The sequence below is a fragment of the Anguilla anguilla genome, chromosome 14 (assembly GCF_013347855.1).
Source record: "Anguilla anguilla isolate fAngAng1 chromosome 14, fAngAng1.pri, whole genome shotgun sequence".
NCBI classification, from domain to species: domain Eukaryota; kingdom Metazoa; phylum Chordata; class Actinopteri; order Anguilliformes; family Anguillidae; genus Anguilla; species Anguilla anguilla.
This window is the reverse complement of record NC_049214.1, coordinates 7,290,356-7,308,750: the sequence shown is the minus strand read 5'-3', so window position 1 is coordinate 7,308,750 and position 18,395 is coordinate 7,290,356. Positions and strand designations below refer to the sequence as shown.

Sequence of the window (18,395 nt, the reverse complement as noted above, 5' to 3'; positions counted from 1 at the left end):
AATAGTACTGTATAATTAAGTTAAACAGGTCAATGATGTTTCATGGAGGAGATACTTAAAAATATATATGGCATATTATAGATTATTTATCAAGATGAAATGACAAAAAAGATTCACTGAAAAGCAGCATTTTATTTCTACATGAGCTACAAGTCAAATGGCAAAAACAAAAAACTCTCTCTTTCATGTCTTTTTTTGTTTAAATTTTAACCCCTGAGCACCACAATCCAGCAATCCCATAATGCACTGGATTTATCCAAATTAACAAAAGGAAAAAAATATAAGCTTCATAAACAGCATGTAAAGCCATTGTAGTGTCTAAAATCTAATAGCATAGCACAGATAAAAAGAGTAAGCCACATACTGTTGACACATATGAATATTTATTTTCTGATGTGCTATGTTTTCTTTTACAAATATGTTTTATTGTTGGCTTGTTCATCTTTGGTTACAATTATTACTGCAATTTCATGTTTCACAGTCAGCAACACTGTTCTTTTAAATCTTGCGGTCCAGTTATTGCCAATCTGCTCTTTTCACATTACCCAAGCACTCACTGATGTGAGGGGGAACCGTCTTATTTCCACAGTATGCATAGACTGTGCCTGTGCTGAGATAAACAGTTAATACATTTCTGATATGTACATCAAAAGCTGTTAAAACAATACATTCAAAAATGTGCGTATTTGTCTGTCCTCTTTTGTCCTCATACAGTATATAAACATATTTAAACTACCCTTTGGTAGTTTCTCTAGCTCCTAACAAACAGTGATAAAATGAATACGCAGAATGTCCAGTCTTTAGATGACTGAAGGTCTGCAGCACAAAAGGATGTCTGAAATGGATTTTCAGATGAAATGACACACATAGGCCTCTCCCAATGTGTAATTTCCATATGACTAGATGTGGTTAAATGACACCACCCATTTTCTTTACCATGGTATCCTTTTACTGGGGCCTCCCACTCACTACATTTTAACTTTATATGAACTAGATTTTATGTATTAAATAGATTAGTCAAAACAGGTTTCAGAAACAACCACCTTCAAAAAAGAACAAAGACCAGAAAATGTTTCATTGAAATGGTCTTTGTGATATTACATTTCGTAAGTTAACATTATCTTTCCTGTACACATAATAGAAAGCTATTGAACTATTTAATATGAACTTGTAATTCAAATACCTTGACATGGTATCATTTGTACAGAAAATAGAAACATTCTGTCATTTTCATAATCAACAATACACTCTTACAAGACAAACCTGAAACATAAACAGCTTGCTTCTTGTCTCACATAGTCTGACTACTCTGTTTTTGTTTTAATACATATTGTTCCAGCAAACAGTACATCTGGACCTACAAATTTAAACAGAAAATTAAGATTATTATCATATTTGTTGGCACAGTCTCTAACAAATGAGGTAGATGTGCTTTCATAGAATATTCCCTTCTTTGGTATAACGATACAAAATAAGAAGAAAGAAAAAATCCAGTGATTCGTTGAAAAATAAGTTTTTCAAGTGGTGTTACAATCAAAATAATAGAAACCATAAATATAAATAAAAAGGAGGTATATGTAAATATTTTTTGGACCTCTAGCTAGATATGAGAGGTATCTGCATCTGAAGGCTTGTTGAAATATCTTTAAATTAAAAAAAATTCTCTGTGGATAATTTCGAGTTATAAACTCCAGAATAATTACAAAATAAATGCAAAATTAAATCCACGTGTTCAACGATATTAATAGGAAAAAAGTCTAAATACAAACCTCTAAACCCTAGTCATATTAAAGTCATAAATAAAAAGGAACAATGACAAATTCCAAAGTCTTACATACAAGTGCATAAAGATAAATTCAGTTTAGTACAAAGCCACTACATGATAGTTGCATCATTTTGTAATGCGTGTCAATTATGTCACATTGATTTATTGTTTTGTTTTTAGTTTTTTGCTTTTTTATTGCAACCTTGATACAGTGTTCAAGTGCCGGCTTTTGATCAAGATATATTGTTTGTCTATAAGCTATCTTTATGATTTACAATTTGTTTTTTCCACTTTGATATGTTTTTAAATTTTACTGTTGATAACAAAGTAAGCGTTATAGAACCTACTTGTTTCTGTTGAAAACAAAGCCTTTCAGATTTATTACAAGCAGCAAGGACTCAATCCAGGGGAAACAACTGTGGGAATTAGTATACTTTTTACCACAACTGGTTTGCTGTTGGCTGACACTGAAATACAGAACAGTCTGCCATGCTTTTCAGTAGTCCTTTTTACGATGCTGTCTTAATGGCTAAAGCCAGGTTCACCCAGTCAGCGATTTCGACAAGGAAACAAAATGAACACAAAGCGATGCAAGTAAATAACCTGATCTCTGGAATGACTTCTTCAAAGCAGCTGCCCTCCATGATGTGCAACTCTTGTGTTAATGCTGAATAGAAAACACCTTTGTGTTCAGACTGAGCAAGCCAACATGGCTTGTAAATTTATGATTTTGTTTGATCATGTCTTTGGTATAAGCTGGGAGTACCCACCTCTGTCTGTACCAAAACAAAATTCAGAGACGTATCAGAACCATACGGTACACATTTCATCAAACACACCCATACTTACAGTTGTAATAAAAATTTAAAATAATAAAATAAACGGCTTTTACAGAGGTTAAGATGGAGTGAACCCCATCATCTGCTAATGACCAGCAAGATCCATGTGCCTTTCTTGTGATCATTAGCATTTTCTTATCAGGTGTTTCAGGTTCTCTGGACTGGATATCAGGGAAGGAAGGCCGATTCATTTGGAGAACTGTTGTTCAGAAAGTATCCATTTTTTAAATATTCCCCAGAAGCCTCAGGCCTATGTAAATAATCATTTTACTCTTTCACAGGAAAGGTGTTTAAAAAAGCAGGAAAGAATTCGCTTTCAGAACGATTAAGTCTTTTTAACTCTTACTGTCCCAACACCTCTCAGTGTATTCATGATTTAGGGATTTGAGATGAAAACTGGGGCTTAGGGGGAGGAATTGCTGGAGGTATGTCCATGGACTGAGGATGAGATGGAGCAGAATGACGAGGAAGAAGAGGAAGGTTGGATGTGAGCTGGCAACCCCAGGCTGGTCTTTCCCTGAGAGCTGGTGAGGCTGATCCCATTGTTTCCTGGCATGACTGGAATGGCTTGCTTCCGGGCAAAGAGGACCCCTGAATTTAAAGTGAAGGCAGCATGTCAGTTCCATGTGGAATGGCTGAAAATGTTTTCCACTTTCCTAAAAGCCTGCTGATCATTGGTACAATATTAATTTTTGATTGCTGCATTCCAGAAAACTCCTCAGTTGAACTCCTGGAAACCTTCCTTTATATTCACATGTTCAATATGAATAGTGAAAGCCAAGTTCATTGATAGATTCTCTTATAATACTGCAATAAATTATCTGCACCAGATATGAAAATGAAAACAAATATGTGTATATGAAACAAAGTTCCTGAGGGATTTAAGAGAGACTTGTTAGGCTGTCAATATCTTCCATTTCTACAATACATTTTGTGAAAAAATTGGTTATAATGGCAACAGTTAAAGCAATTGCAGCAGATGCAGTAGATTCTAGTGTGTGAGCAAATCTCAGCCTTGGGAGGACATTACTAGCACTTCATAAAGCTTTTGAGACAACTAATTTGGCTGTTGTTCTGAATGTTTTCAACAGGTCAATGAGGTTGCATTAATTACCCATCAAAAGGTAATAAAGCACCAAGCCCAGGCACACAGGCACCATCTTCTGCTAAAACTAGTGGTCTTTCTCTCGGCACGTAAGACAACAAGTCCCATCGACCTGAAATCAACAAGCCCATTTTTGAGATATTTAACTTTTTTAACGCTATTGGACTGCCACTTCATTACAATGGATTTTATAGCAAAGACATCAAATTGTGAGGAGGACTAAGCACAGGGGCGCTGCCATAACTTATTGAATTTCCTGCCTGCAATTACATCAGCAAGTGGCCCTCTATTTACCTGTGTAGACAACTCCATTTATTTCTATTGACATGTTGATGCTGCTAATGCAGTTTGTAGACAAGTTCAATGCAGTGTCTTGTCTGTCATCTGTCAGAAAGAAGCAAAAGAGAGAGAGAGAGGGAAAAACTCAATATGAACATTTCTTAAAAGGAACACACAAAGCACCAATAACAGTCATAACCCCTGAGTGACAGGACTTTTCCAGCAGTTTATCAAAGGTTTTGGAGCAAAGATAACTGGAGAGTATAAATCAATTTCACTTTATTACAGCTATCACAATACTGTATATAGCTCCATATGCCAGAGCACATAGATGGTATTTGTTAGTTCAATATGCTCTTTCAACACAACCTCCCATACATTTTCAAGTGTTGCCGAACTCACTTATTACATTGGAAATTGAGATTATGAGTGAAATTTTCCCCAGGGTGCAATGCTGGCTGTTCATTACTTCTTTCAGAATCACTTTATTTTCAAAGTATCACAAATTTGTAATTTATAAAGTCATCCGCTGAATTACAGCATTTATATCTACAGTGTGTATGTATATATCTATGTATCCACCAAACTGGTAAATGATGATTAACAACCAAAACCCGAAAATGCATATTTCATCAAATATAAAGAATTTAAAAAGCACAGTATAATAGGTATAATATGCGCGAGGCAGTCACATGGAAATAAATGATATCACACATGAACCAATCATTTCCTCATTCTCTATTTAGAAACTTTTATTAACTTAAATGTAACTAATTGCTTGTCATGAAGCAAAGAGCCTGCAACCATTAATGGAATTTTAGTAGATTAACTCAAGCCAGAGAGATATACTACTTTTCCTCTAGTTAATGAGTCATACCTCTCCCCGACAGCTAGAAATATTGATGCATTTGGAGTCAGTTGATATTAGTTCAATATTTCTCTTTAATATTTCTCCAGATATTGTTCACAAATTAGCTAATTTACACCTAAAAGAACACTGGTTGCATTCTCCTGCCAACTCAAATATCTAAAGTTGAGCTTTTATTGTAGAAGTGCAGAGAGGTTTCAATGAGGTATGTTGTTCATTTGCTCTGACTGCTAACTGCAGTAAGAAAACCATTGTAGGAGGCCAGCTAAATATTCTTCTGTGATGAATGTAATTTAATATACAGGCAAGTTCAACTGACATCAGAACTTAGAAGTTACATTTTTAAAACAACCGTCTGATACTATACTCCCGGCATATGTGTAACTATACAGATGAGAACGAATCGATAGCATTGATTTATCTCCGCGCAAATTCTATACGAAGTTTGGTCCTCACCTCTGTTGCTGAGCTTGATGTTCATTGGCAGCTGGGTTGCCATGGCGAAGAGGTTCTGCTGGAGCGCGTGCTGCATGATTCTCTGCTGCTCCTCGGCCATCAGCATCATCTTCTTCTCCGGGGGCTCGCCGGACTCCAGCTTCTCCCGGAGCTGCTCCAGGGCCGACGCCTGCGCTGCGGCAGCTGCCTGCGCTGCGGCCTGTGCGGCCGCCATGTGGTGCCCTGCCATTGGCATGGGGATGGCCAGCTGACTGGGCCTCCTGCCTAAGAGCATGGGCTCCTCTGAAGAGGAACGCAACAACAGAACAATTACCACACAGCTCTTTCACAGGCATGCTAACTGTGAGTGCTGATTTTATTTCTGTAGATCTGTGTCTCCTGATGATATAATCCAATAGAATATGCTAAAGCCTTTTCACCACTATACAAAGTACTTGATATGAATTTGCTCAGGTTAAATAGAGCAAACCAGAACAGGAATGACATGCAGGGAACTGATGATATCATTTTCAGTCAGCCACCCATTTTTACTCTCATATCATCTTGGTTATTTGACCAAACACAGTCATGCATTCCATCTGCAAAAGAAACACAAGCAACAAACACAAAAACAGATGCATATGATTTTCTTTTTCCAGACGAGCACATTAAATGAATCTCATGCTCTTTGTGTCAGGCTAAGCTGCGGAAATCTGTGTTGAGGACTTGAGGAAGTCCTGCAATATGTTTCCTCTCAGCTACGATGGCCATATTGTCCGCACATTTCACACAGCACCAGGATCTCTGTCATTGTGAAAACAGTTAAACACAAAGCCTTCTTCTGTGTGGTTTATCATCAGTTTTATGGTGGTTTAAAATCATTTGTATATGATGAGGCCAGATTGTGATGTGTTGTTCTGCATTTCCCAAATAAGATATTGAACCAATTATACAACATGAATGAACTAATAAAAGACATGCACTACTTGTGGTGTTAGTCTGTCAGATGTTGATTTTAACTGAAGATGCAGACAATTACAAAACTGGATTTTTGGTTCTCTAGGGCCCTAGTCAAAGTCAGTGCTACTCTGTTGTTTCCTTGCCCTTATCTCCCTCCAGTGGCTAAACCAAACCAACAAATGAGCGCACTCTCCTGACCTTTCTTAATGGAGAAGGCCTGGGAGACAAGGCTGCCATTGGGAGCGACCATGGTGGCGTGAGGCATGTGGATCTTTGGGGAGGCGAGGATGCTGGGCGTCCCAATGGGAGAGTAGCTGAACAGGGACGACCCGCAACTCTGCCGTCGCCCCTCCCGCCGGTTACTGTCAATGGCCGCCTGGAGCTCGCCCGGGGAGCTCAGCGCTCGTTTCTCACATTCGTAGGGGTAGAGGTACTTCATATACCTGAGAAGTCACAATAAGTCAAATTACAATCCTGGCGAATGTCTTGGTAGATTTAATCTCTAACAACGCCTGCTATATATCCAGGTTATACATGCTGTGATATAAAGATGGGATTAACCGGCATCATGCCATCCAATAAACATTACTCATATGTCAGATTAGTTTTGAACATATTATTCTAGACATGCTTTCAGTGAATGAGTGTTAACAATTTCAGAATATGGAGCACTATTCTGTTTTCGGTCTTTAAAACACAAAATATCATTTGAGAACAAGCCTGTAACAAAAAACGTTTTACAATAATAATTTTGTCTTGAAGGTAGCATTGTGCATGACAGGTCTGCAAATAACTATAAAAACTATTAATGAAATGGCACTATATTATCTGTCATTACATATTTTTGCAATACTCATTTCTAATTATTTCATATTTACATAATCTAAAATCATAATTTTTTCAAACTTAATTTCTTAAATTTAATTTAACTTAATTTAAAATATACTGTATGTAATAACCTATTTCAAATTCTATGTATGAAAAAGACAGCTAAATAGTTGTTTTTTAATGCACTTGATTGAGGCCTAAATTTCAAGACACAGTCAGCCTCCCTCTCTGGCTTGTCAGGGGTGTTACGCACTGTGTTCGGAGAGTGAAAGCTGCACTTGTGATAGAAGTAGGGAGGTTTAGACCCTTGGTGATCTCACGCCATATCTTCTTATTGATGACCTCCACTAAGCCGCCCTTTTCTGTCACAAGCTTGTAGAGAGTGTAGAGATCCAACACCTGCTTGGCCATGATAGGAATCCGATTCACTGGAGTCCCTGTGGAAACAAACACAATATCCACAATCAATGCCATTAACTCCAGCTCATCGACAGGCTTCTCCGCTGGTTATAAGGCCAATTAATCTCCACTAAGTAAAATGTCTAAAAGCTCCACTCTTTCGCAAATGGGAAATGTCACTTCCAGAACTTAAATATAAAATCAGTTTTCTCCATTTAACATGCCAGGAAAAGACAGTGCTGTTTTTTATTGTCAACCACCATCTACATTCGGCATTTTTTCTTACCTCAGAGAACAACAGCTACAAATTGCAAGTGATTTGTGGTTAATAGGACTTGAAAATATTGAGAATGTGTCATAATGTCAAAAATGGCGCTATGTTAACATTTAAAATAATTGAAAAAATAATTTGAAAGACATAAGCCACTTTAACTTTGTTTATCATAGGCTTTCCTTTCATGATGATAAAAGTAGTTACAACACAAAGCTTTTCAGATAATCACCCAAAAAAGAGAAAGTTTAGTCTTTTTACGAAGACAAAGTCAAAAGTTCAAAATCTGATAATCATCCTGTGCTGGCAGAGACTAAGAAATACTGTTTGGCTTAACAGGATATATTGAACTACATCGCTCCTCTGGGTAAGATCCATTGGAAATCATTGCTGAGGCCAATAACAAATTTAGGCTGAGCTTCATGCTTACAGTTTTTCTGTTGTATTTGGAGAAAATGAACACACTCCTGATTGAAGCCGCACGGGCTGCATCAATGCGCTAACCCCTTAAGAAATATTTTAAAGAAAAGTAAAAGCTTGAGACATGTTGCTTGAGCTGGTTAGAATCTGAGACGTTCATTTTTGTAAGCTTCTGTCCTGCCTCCCCACAAACATACCCACACCCACAAACGTTGTGCAATTTCTGTACATAAATGCTCAGACAACTAGTCATATTTTTGATATTTTCATTTCAGTTTCTTGGTCATACTAATGAAAAGCACGCTATGGTCAATATACACAAAAGGCTTTTTGAAAGGTAATAATCACAATAAGAGAAAGAAAATTATTTCTATAACTCCTGCATAGCCATTAATTAGCAGTTTAAAAACACAGCCAATTTCTTATTTTGACTTATAGTGAGCTATAATGTGAGGGGGCCAAGTGTTCCATGTGGATACAAGAAAAGCTGAGAAATAATTAACCTGCATTTTGCTGATAGAGTGCTATTGTGCACATTGAATTTACCATAATAGCAATCAATAACCAGGGAAATGAAGTGCAAACAACAGGCATGCAGATTATGCTGGAAAAAAGATGGAAGCAGAAATATTGTCTAGGATGGTTAAAACACATCAATTAAGTCTTGTAATTATAGCTGAATTTTGCCTCTTTGGCATGCGAGGAGAGACGCATTAAAATAAAAGATGCATCCCCACTGTCCTTGAATACAATGCAGGCATTATATTTCAAGTAGTGACAACTAGACAACCCACAGATTTTTCTTTTAAACAACTTCTCCTAAGCAGTCTATATGTCAAGAGGTATTGAGAAGAAGCCGAATGTCCAGAGGACTTTAAAGGGTAGTTTTAATTAAGGTGCTGAGATAATTAGTGTGCATGTGCGGACAGCTATCTTGAGAGATCTTTTTTCTTTCTTTTTTCCATTTCCTTTCTTGTTCTGATCACTTTCTGTACGTGACTAGCTACAGTTTTTAGAGATAGCATTATTATCCTGCACATGTAAATACAAATGGTTACTTATTTGCATTAGTACAATCTTTTTTTATTGCCCAACAAAAACAGTTCTTATTCTTCCATGACATTACAGCAGCAATTTTTGTGCCGATGTTTTGGATTAAAACATTTTTAATGAAGGAAATAGATACTAAAAGATATTTCAGATCTTTCAAGAAGAGCACAACATGAATCAAACATTTGTTAAAGAAAATGGAAACAGACCCACAGGATGACAAAGGTCAAATTATTTGTGTTTTTTTAATCAGGGAGGGACAGTATTCCTCAGAAGGGTCTGTACGTATGTTGGGCAATAGGAATAGGAATAGTTTTGCATATATAAATACCAAAATGGAAATTCCTTCTTCTCTGCTGCAGAAGAAAACTGTGTGCTTATCAATAGACTGCCCAGGCATGTTTTACTGAGCAGAGACCTGACCCATTAGATGATGACTTCAGGCAGTTTATATTTTATTCTGTCACATGCATGAACACACAATCCTTGGAATTATTTTTAATTGTCCAGCTGTGGGTAAGCATGATGGTGTATATTTACGAATGTAACAGTGTTGCAGTATTGCAATTACATTGATATTTAAAAAAATAAATAATTTTGCTCCCAATTTTAGGGGAAAAGTGATTTAGGAAAAGTGATTGGACAAATTAACATAATACATAACTATATTTAAAAATATATTAATATATATATACAGAAAAATGACCTGCAGCCCTAATTCTTTGAAAATACTATTCTGAAAATTGGATTTGCATAATCCATCTTCCTTAGACAGCAGCTCTCTTTGTTACTGACAGCAAAAAGTACTGCAACTGTTTAACCATTTAAGATGAATGAACTGACATTAATTAGTGCTGAACTGACATTTATTATATTATCAAGATAGATAGAGGTCTTAGAGAAACAAGAGCGCTCAACAGTAATGCCAGCAGGAAAAAAGTGTATGCACCATGGACAAAAATAACCATGTGTAGGCTTGTTTTGACAGGACCCTTTTATACCAGACCTTCAGGAGATGCCAATGATGCAGAATACATATCATAATGGCCAGAAGAATTCAAGTGGTTCTCTGAAACGTCATAACATGATAGTTGATATTATTTACTTTACTGTAATTAAAATGTGATGTTCAAGACAAATGATCAAGGTTCAGCCTTACTTACATCTGCTTTTCTGATGATCCTCAAATCAAAGAACAAAAACAGAAATATTTCAAAACCCTTTGACCTTTTTATACATACTGAATAAATATTCTTAGTAGTCTGTTTTTCAATTTTTATATTGGATGATAACATGGAATCTATGCTTTCTCAATCATTTCAGTATATTGCCAGCTAACTACTGGCAGTATACCAGTCATACTATCTATACAGCATACTATCTCTTCAAGGTCTAGTGCTTAATTACACTCATTCTTATTCAATGTCACCCAAACTGAGAAAACTAGATTTCCCTCTGACACTCCGGTTCGATAATGAATGTTATCACAATAACAGAAAAGCCCAAAGAAAATCTCTAAACCTGTTATTTATCATATGAGAGGGTAACCATACAGGTATTGGGCCCCTAAATAAAAACTGCTCCTGGAGACTTTTGTGTGGCTTAATCTAAAACTGGCCAAGCCTCTTAAAATGAGATTTATGCTTTTTCAATAGCCAAAGTGATGTATGTCTCCCTCAGATTCTCTGAACAGATTCACAAAGAAAAAGACGGCACAACTTTTTTCGTCAGCAGAAAAGATCTTTGAGGCCATGGATCATTATGACAACGAGCAATTGTGAATTAAGAGGAAATGAGCATCAGCAATTTAAATCTCACACCTGCTGTGTGAGAGCTTGTTTAATTGGAGTTCAACACAAATGAGTCTACATGGCTTGGGTGGGCATATATGACTTCATACCTCAGAGACATAATCAGGAATGCTTCCTTTTTTATTCTTGAAACTATTCAAACCACAAAACGAACTCAGTATGGGAGGCCCCGAGAACATACTTGTCTTTGTAAATGTTCGTTTAATCAAATAAAGCAACAAAACAGCCAGCTTCAGTTTGCTTTAGCTGTGGTCATAGTCATTAGCTGAGAGCAAAAAGAGTAGAGACAGGCCAGAGAAACTGCTCACTTCCCTGCAGATCAAATCGAGGTGGACCGGGAAGACAGGCCTTCCCAGGGGAACGCCAGTTTGAAACAGGCCGAGAGAAAAACAGCAAAATTAAACAAAATTTAATTTCTATTGAATCGCCATTATTTCTTGAAAAATTTTGCTTATTGGAACAATACTCTCTCCTGAGATATATGCTTTTTTAATTCATTTCAACCATAGTATTAATTTTATACATGTTCATGATCAATTTTTCAGAAATGTAGTCATCCATATAGTTTTTCTTGAATTCAAAAGGAGATTGAATATTTAAAATACGCCTCCTGAAAGTCCTAGCTTAAATTCACGAGAAACCACTCAGGAAAAGCTGCCTTATGGTTAGAATGAATCTAGCCTGTGGGGCAGATTTTTAACCATATCTTTGTTGCAACACTAAAGCTTGACTGAGAAATTAGGGGGCTACTGACCAGAGGCTCATACATGCTTTAAAAAGCAGGTTTCAAACAGTCTTTTATTCTGTGTGCTGGTATTCCAAGCTATTATAAGGAAACAAAAAAGTTCACCTATTCAGGAAAAAGTGCTGATGCCCTCTGGGGCCGGATCAATGTATGCTAACAGCTACGAGGAAACAATTTATCAGCCTAGTTATTTATCACACCACAATAGTTCCTACACTCTTATTGTCCGGTTTGATATATAGGATCAGAACGTTGCGAGAGAACAGTCCTTTTTTAACAAAACACATCATCTTATCACTGAAAAAGGCCACAGACATTTTTTGTTTTCAACATTCAGGGTTACAAGACTAATTTTACAAATTATGAAAATAATTCCAATATTTCATACAATGGACATGCTAATGGTTTTATTAAATGAATAGTCAATTAAAACATTCATTTTTAATTTAAAAAAATAATTTTACTCGCCTAATAATTAAAATAATATTATTATTGCACATTTTTGGAAAGGAGCACTTGTTTTGAAACAGAAAACACATCCTTTTCTTTTATGCACTATTAAACCATCAAGTCATTACTTAGACTGGTAGGAGAGGAAAAACTTTCTCTGAGAGTGTTATGCATATCACCCTCCTTTCTCTCATCCACATCCACAGAGAAAAGGGCCAGGCTCCACCCCATTCAACTACACACTATTAAAAGCAGTGTGAAGATACTGGGCTCTCTCTGGTTTTAGCTGTGAAGCCCCAGGATTTGAAAAAAGACACCACCTTCATAATACTGGGGTCCCCATGACTAATGATTGCAGTTTGACAGCTTATGATTAATGGCCCCAGGGCGAAAGGACACAGTATAGGTCACTGACCTGCTGACTGGGCCACGCCTATGGGGACAGAAGAGTCAGAAGGCACAAATTCAATTTCAATTTCAAGACTTGATTTTTACATACATCTGACACAAGATATATTTTTGGGTAATTTATAATACACCCAACTTTTTTATGAGAAGTGCACATGTAAAGTCTTGGGAATGGTTCAGAATTCCAGCTCAAAAACTGAAAGAAAACTCAAAGGCAACAGCCCTCAAACCATTTTATAATATGTAATATATTTATAATAAGGTAAATGGCACCCTTTTCTTTTCAATTGTTGACCTTTCAAAACACACATTTCTCATTTACAGAAAATGTAATATTTAAATTTACATTTACTTGTGTGGCTGGTTAGTTAAATGATACTTAAAGGTCAGATCACATACTGTATGTGATACTGGTTAACATCTGATATGACCTTAATAGAAGATCACATGAAAGTGTATGTTATGCATTAATTAAAACATATCTTTTGAATCAAACACCTGCTAAGATATATATTTTTTATTTGAATGATTTAGGGGCCAATATTGTGCACAAATAATTAAGATCTGATGATAGAGGCAAAGCTATCACCGCAAAATTTATTTCACTTCTGAACAGCCACTTACTGGAACAAATTCATATTATTTAGTTCATTATTGCCATTCATGTATGTCATGAAATGACCTGCAATGCATTCAATGAGTGGGGGCTAACAATGGGGAAATCTATACAGTAGTTCGCAGGATACATTTCTTTTTTGCCCACAAAAAAAAATGCTTTTGAGTGCTGGTAATGAGCAATATCACACTGCAGAGGTTGCAGTTTTCCACGATGGCCCTAGTGTACAGGGAAAAAGGGAGACAATTGCAATTTCGTCCTTTGTGTAGCGCGGATTTCTTTTGATACAATCTGTAAAAGCCCGCCATTGTTCATCGCTATGTGCACTTTATCCTTATGTGCTTTTCCCAGCATCCACTGCCGTAGGAGAAAGTGAGAGGACAGAGATACATCAATTATATTCATTCCCAGTAATGTGATCCTGATAATCCTGAGGCTCACATATGGCCAGAAGAAATAGCACTAGATGTGAATACACACCCAAACACAGACTTGAACACCGCAGAAAAAAAAGAGTTTCTGGCCTTTTCATCAGCGTTTTTATCTGTGGCAGTCCCTCTTTGAAGTGGTCGAGATGGCCTTCATGCTGGGGTTGTATAAGGCTTACTGAAGCACTAGGGACCGAGGGCAAAATGACTGACACCATCTGAAACTCCACAGAATACCCAGTCACCTCCAACTGCATCCACAGACCTTCCTTTTCGGCTCAGAAGTTTAGTGGACATGGGGGCGGTTGTTACATAACACACTGCTAGGGTACATTCACAGACAAGTAGGATGTTTATTTTACAGAATTGTTGTTGGGGAAATATGAAATTCAAGCTCAGAACTGCCTTCCCTCTGAAGACAAGGGGCAAGAACATTTTCACAAAAATGTGATTCACATTATGTAAATTTTATCATTTACATGCATATGTAATTTCTTTACAATTTTATGCTCTAAAATATTAAATATTTATTTTGTTGGTTTAAATTTCAAGGTACAGTGAAACTCTGCAAAGGTAAACTTACACATAATAATACTATTTCAAACACAAATATTCAAATTGGGGTGGCAGGTATGCCACTTACCAAGTTATGGCTTGGTGAGGCATGTTTCATACCGATACAGCACCGAGAGTTTGGTGCTATTCAGGGTTTTCTACAGAAATGACACCAATGACCCCAAACTCTCAGCGACTTAAGAAAATTAACTTCTGCACCTTCAGACCTCATGTAAACACACAGAATTCTGAAAATTTTTTTACACATCCATACAATAAAACCGCAAACTTATTTTGTATTTTCTCCTTCTTTTCCCTTCTTTTTCCTGCTGAATTTGTCATCACAAATGCTCCAGTCCCACAATCAATAATTCTCCCTATTCAACATTTACTGTAGCTACATCTGGACCACATTCAACACAGGGTCACGTTACATGAAATAATTTAGAAAACATGAGGTAGGATTGCTTTGGAATAATTTGTGTGAGCTAAGATAGCCAATATTGTTTGTTGTAACTTGGTCTCATTTTGATATCAAAACATTTAATGGCAGATTTTGTAGGTTTTAAGTAATGACTTATAGACATCGCTTTGTATGTGTGAGTAACTGTCACTTTTGAATGTTGAAAATGCTTTTTGTTAAGCATTTTGGTGTCAACCTTAGATGGCTGGCTGATCCAATTGCATTAATGTTTTGCACGTCCATATTGATTAGAACAAAGTTCAATCTTTTAATTAGTAAAACATTAACCTCTGTTTGCATTTTGCATTCTATTGAATTGTGAGGCCATTAATTCTGGCACCAGCAAAGTTTTTATCTAAGTCTCTGCCCAGTTCATCAGGAGAATTGTAATTGCAGCATTGTTTCAGACTAAATGAACAAATTCTTTTTACATTTTATTTTCCAGCCGTTTTTCACACACACACACACACGCACACACACACACACACACACACACACACACACACACACACACACACACACACACACACACTGTATGGCAATTATTTTACACTAACTACAGTGTAAAAGAATGGCCATTGGCATCACAGGGGGTAGCCAACTCTCAAAATTAAGTTCACTGCCATTAAATATACTAATATGGTGGTGTAATCATACAGTCTTGGCCAACTCATTTAAATATAAGATAAGGGAAATAAAATAAATGCGCTTACAAAAATTTAGCCAAATATTAGACAAAATAGTACTGGAACAAAAATAATCTCATGTGCTTTGTGAAATGTATGGGTCATGCAAATATAGAATAACTGATGGCAGCACAAGAAAAAAACAACTACATGTAAATCACGTGTGCAGAGCTGCTTGCATCTCCATTGTTTCACTATGATCTCAGCTGTCCAAGTTGTAATTTTAAATACAGTGAATAGGCATGCACTGTACAGTAGATTATGCATCATTCACATGCCTGAAACTGCATGTCATCTTCACAGAGGGAAAATTCTTATGCCAACATCTTGTAGGGAATTATGATATCTGAGTTTCCTGTCTTTGCATGTTACTTCCAGTAAGGCAAATTCAAATATGTTTACAATAATTTACTTGGCTGCACTTTATAAGGGGAAATATAATATTTCAAAATGCTGTTTACATAATAAAATCCAAATTACTTATAAATATCTATAAATACCTAATATCTATAGACACAAATCTAAATAAAGAAAAATATTTTTAATTAAAGCTTTTTAAAGATTGGCTTTACTGCTGTGTGAATAATCTATTAATTATTATGTGGAATTAGCTGTTATTTAGATTAAAAGTTCTCAATGTCCCTTCATGGCTTCCCTTACAAATACATTCTCAGTTGGTATCTCTAATAAATGACCTTTCATCTCTGACTGTGTAAAGCTGAATATAGATTAACTAAATGTGACCTATGGGAAAGGTTGCCCAGTTTTAGACCAATGAAGAAATGACAGCTGGGGGTTTCAGTCCTTTTACAATTCAATCACATTTTTAGAGGAAGTAAAACGGTACTTTTATCAGCATCAGAGAATGGGGTGAGATTATATTGATCTGGGTATTTTATTTACCAGAGTTACAAAACATTCATATGTAAAATTGACATAGTTCCATTCAAACAGCACATGATGGTAATATTTCCATTATCTTCTATTTTTTAATTAATCTTTATTTACTATATCTGTCTAAATAACATTGGGCTAAGTGTTAATATCATAAAATATATATATATATATATATATATATATATATATATATATACATATATATAGTTTTACATTTGATCATGAAATCAAGGTGTCACGCTAGATTTGGCAGACATATTGATTTTCTTTTTAATGTAAAGTTAATGTAATGTAACAAATTAAAAATTTCTGACATTAGGCTTTAACTCATCTCAGGATCAAACCGTGAGAGAGGAATGGACTGCTGGAGCACTTCCTGTCTGTCCGTGGTCATTTGGTCCATTTGATTTTTAGATATATCAATGTGTATTTTGTCTAACAAAAGCATTTAGCTCAGCATTGCAGTTATCTTGAGGATTTTTTAAAGCCCTTTTAAAGAATTAAACTAAACAAAACTGTATTGCTTTGTAGAGGATACCTGGAAGATAGAGCATAGAGATGTAACTGTCTTTTGAGTACTTTTGAATGATCTGATTTCGTGAATGATTAATCTTACACACACAAAACTGACCTAAACATTTTAGCAGCTGTTTATGTAAATTACAAAAGCCATTGTTTGAGTGGCAACTAAAATGGCCATAATGACACACTGGACTGGAAATTTATATCACCATATATGTTTTCACTGATAAAATGACAACTAATTTGTTCCAAGACATGTTTTTGCCATAGCAATAGGTTTCTTCCAAATGAAAACCATGATGCTTAAAACAAACGATCCCTCTCGTTTGTATTAAGGTCTGAGTCTGACTCATTACACAACGAAACCAGTACTGTCATACTGTACAACAAATGATTTGGGGAGGGATGAATAAGTATGTATTAACATTCCTTCTTATAGTCTGAGGGTAACAAAATGTCAGAGGTTATCTATTTCGAGTGCTTAGTCTATATAATGATCAGATCTTCAGAGGGTAAAATAGATACTGGATCCCTGGGATATCTCTGGAACGTGGCTGAGGGGTGGGGGGGTTGGCGCTGTTGCATTCATAAAGAGAAGAGCGGAACAAGCTGGTTGCCTCCACAGAAGTAGCCATCAAATCTCTTTCTGTGTGTTTCAAATGGACATTTTCAGCACAGTGTAATTACTGGCCTGATCACGTCCTAACTTATAGAGCTTACTTTGCTCTCAGGGAAAAGCCAGCAGGACGCCCCTCAGATTAGTGGGCATGTACTGTAGCTTATAGATAAGTTGATAAAATGTTACCAACAGAAATTTTACCCTAACTAACTTGGCCACCTACAACAAATACAATACAATGTATATAAGAGGTAGTACATTTGTTTACAACCTTCATTTTAGTTTGCTGTTGTGGACAAAATGCTGATGTGAAACTGAGAGGTTTCAGACATGGGCTACATGTTAGTACAAGCAAAGTCTGATGGAATTTCAATGACGCGGTCTTTGAAAAATTGCCACCAAACATCTGTTCCTTAGGCATCCTTGAATGAGTACATTCTGGTTTAATTGATTTTTCACAATATCTATGTTCTTAAAAGAAAAAGGATACAAAATGAACACAAGAAAGATCATAAAGTAGTTTCAGAATTTCATTTTTTTCTGACAGTGGACCTACAGCACATCCTTTACGAGCAGAGAAACAAAACAGCCAGTTATTCAGATAAGGATGACAGTAACATACAGATCATTCTGGTCAGGTTACATCTGACTATCAGAAGCACTGGACACAAAATGTCACTAAGTCATATGTGTCAGCATATCAAACTGAAAAGAGATCCAGGCAGTAATGACACAGAAAGAATTAGATGGCTTTCACAAAATTGTTCCAGTTACAGTCTGTAAGAGCCTGACAAGCAATGACTCACCAAGGGTTTATTCAACTGGATTAAGGAAAAGCAAGGCAAAAACCTTATAATCTCCAGCAAAACAGGCAGGCATTCCTGCCATTGATATCAAGGGGCGCCAATTCTTTTTCTCATACCTTCCTATTTTTAGCTACCAAAAAAAGCTAATTCCATGCTAAATGGAATCTGTG

The 18,395-nt window shown here is 36.2% G+C and overlaps 1 protein-coding gene across 1 annotated transcript in view; it reads right to left on the bottom strand.

The window, feature by feature from the left end:
• Window positions 1-361: 361 nt before the first annotated feature.
• LOC118212176 (AT-rich interactive domain-containing protein 3A-like) overlaps window positions 362-18,395 on the bottom strand; it is a 56,458-nt gene continuing 38,424 nt past the window's right edge. Inside the window, exons 4-8 of the mRNA XM_035389827.1 lie at window positions 7,333-7,516; window positions 6,450-6,694; window positions 5,313-5,594; window positions 4,004-4,093; window positions 362-3,195 (exon numbers count right to left, since the gene is read on the bottom strand). Coding sequence (XP_035245718.1) covers window positions 3,008-3,195; window positions 4,004-4,093; window positions 5,313-5,594; window positions 6,450-6,694; window positions 7,333-7,516 — 989 coding nt within the window. The 3' untranslated portion in view covers window positions 362-3,007. The remainder of the gene's footprint in view (window positions 3,196-4,003; window positions 4,094-5,312; window positions 5,595-6,449; window positions 6,695-7,332; window positions 7,517-18,395) is intronic.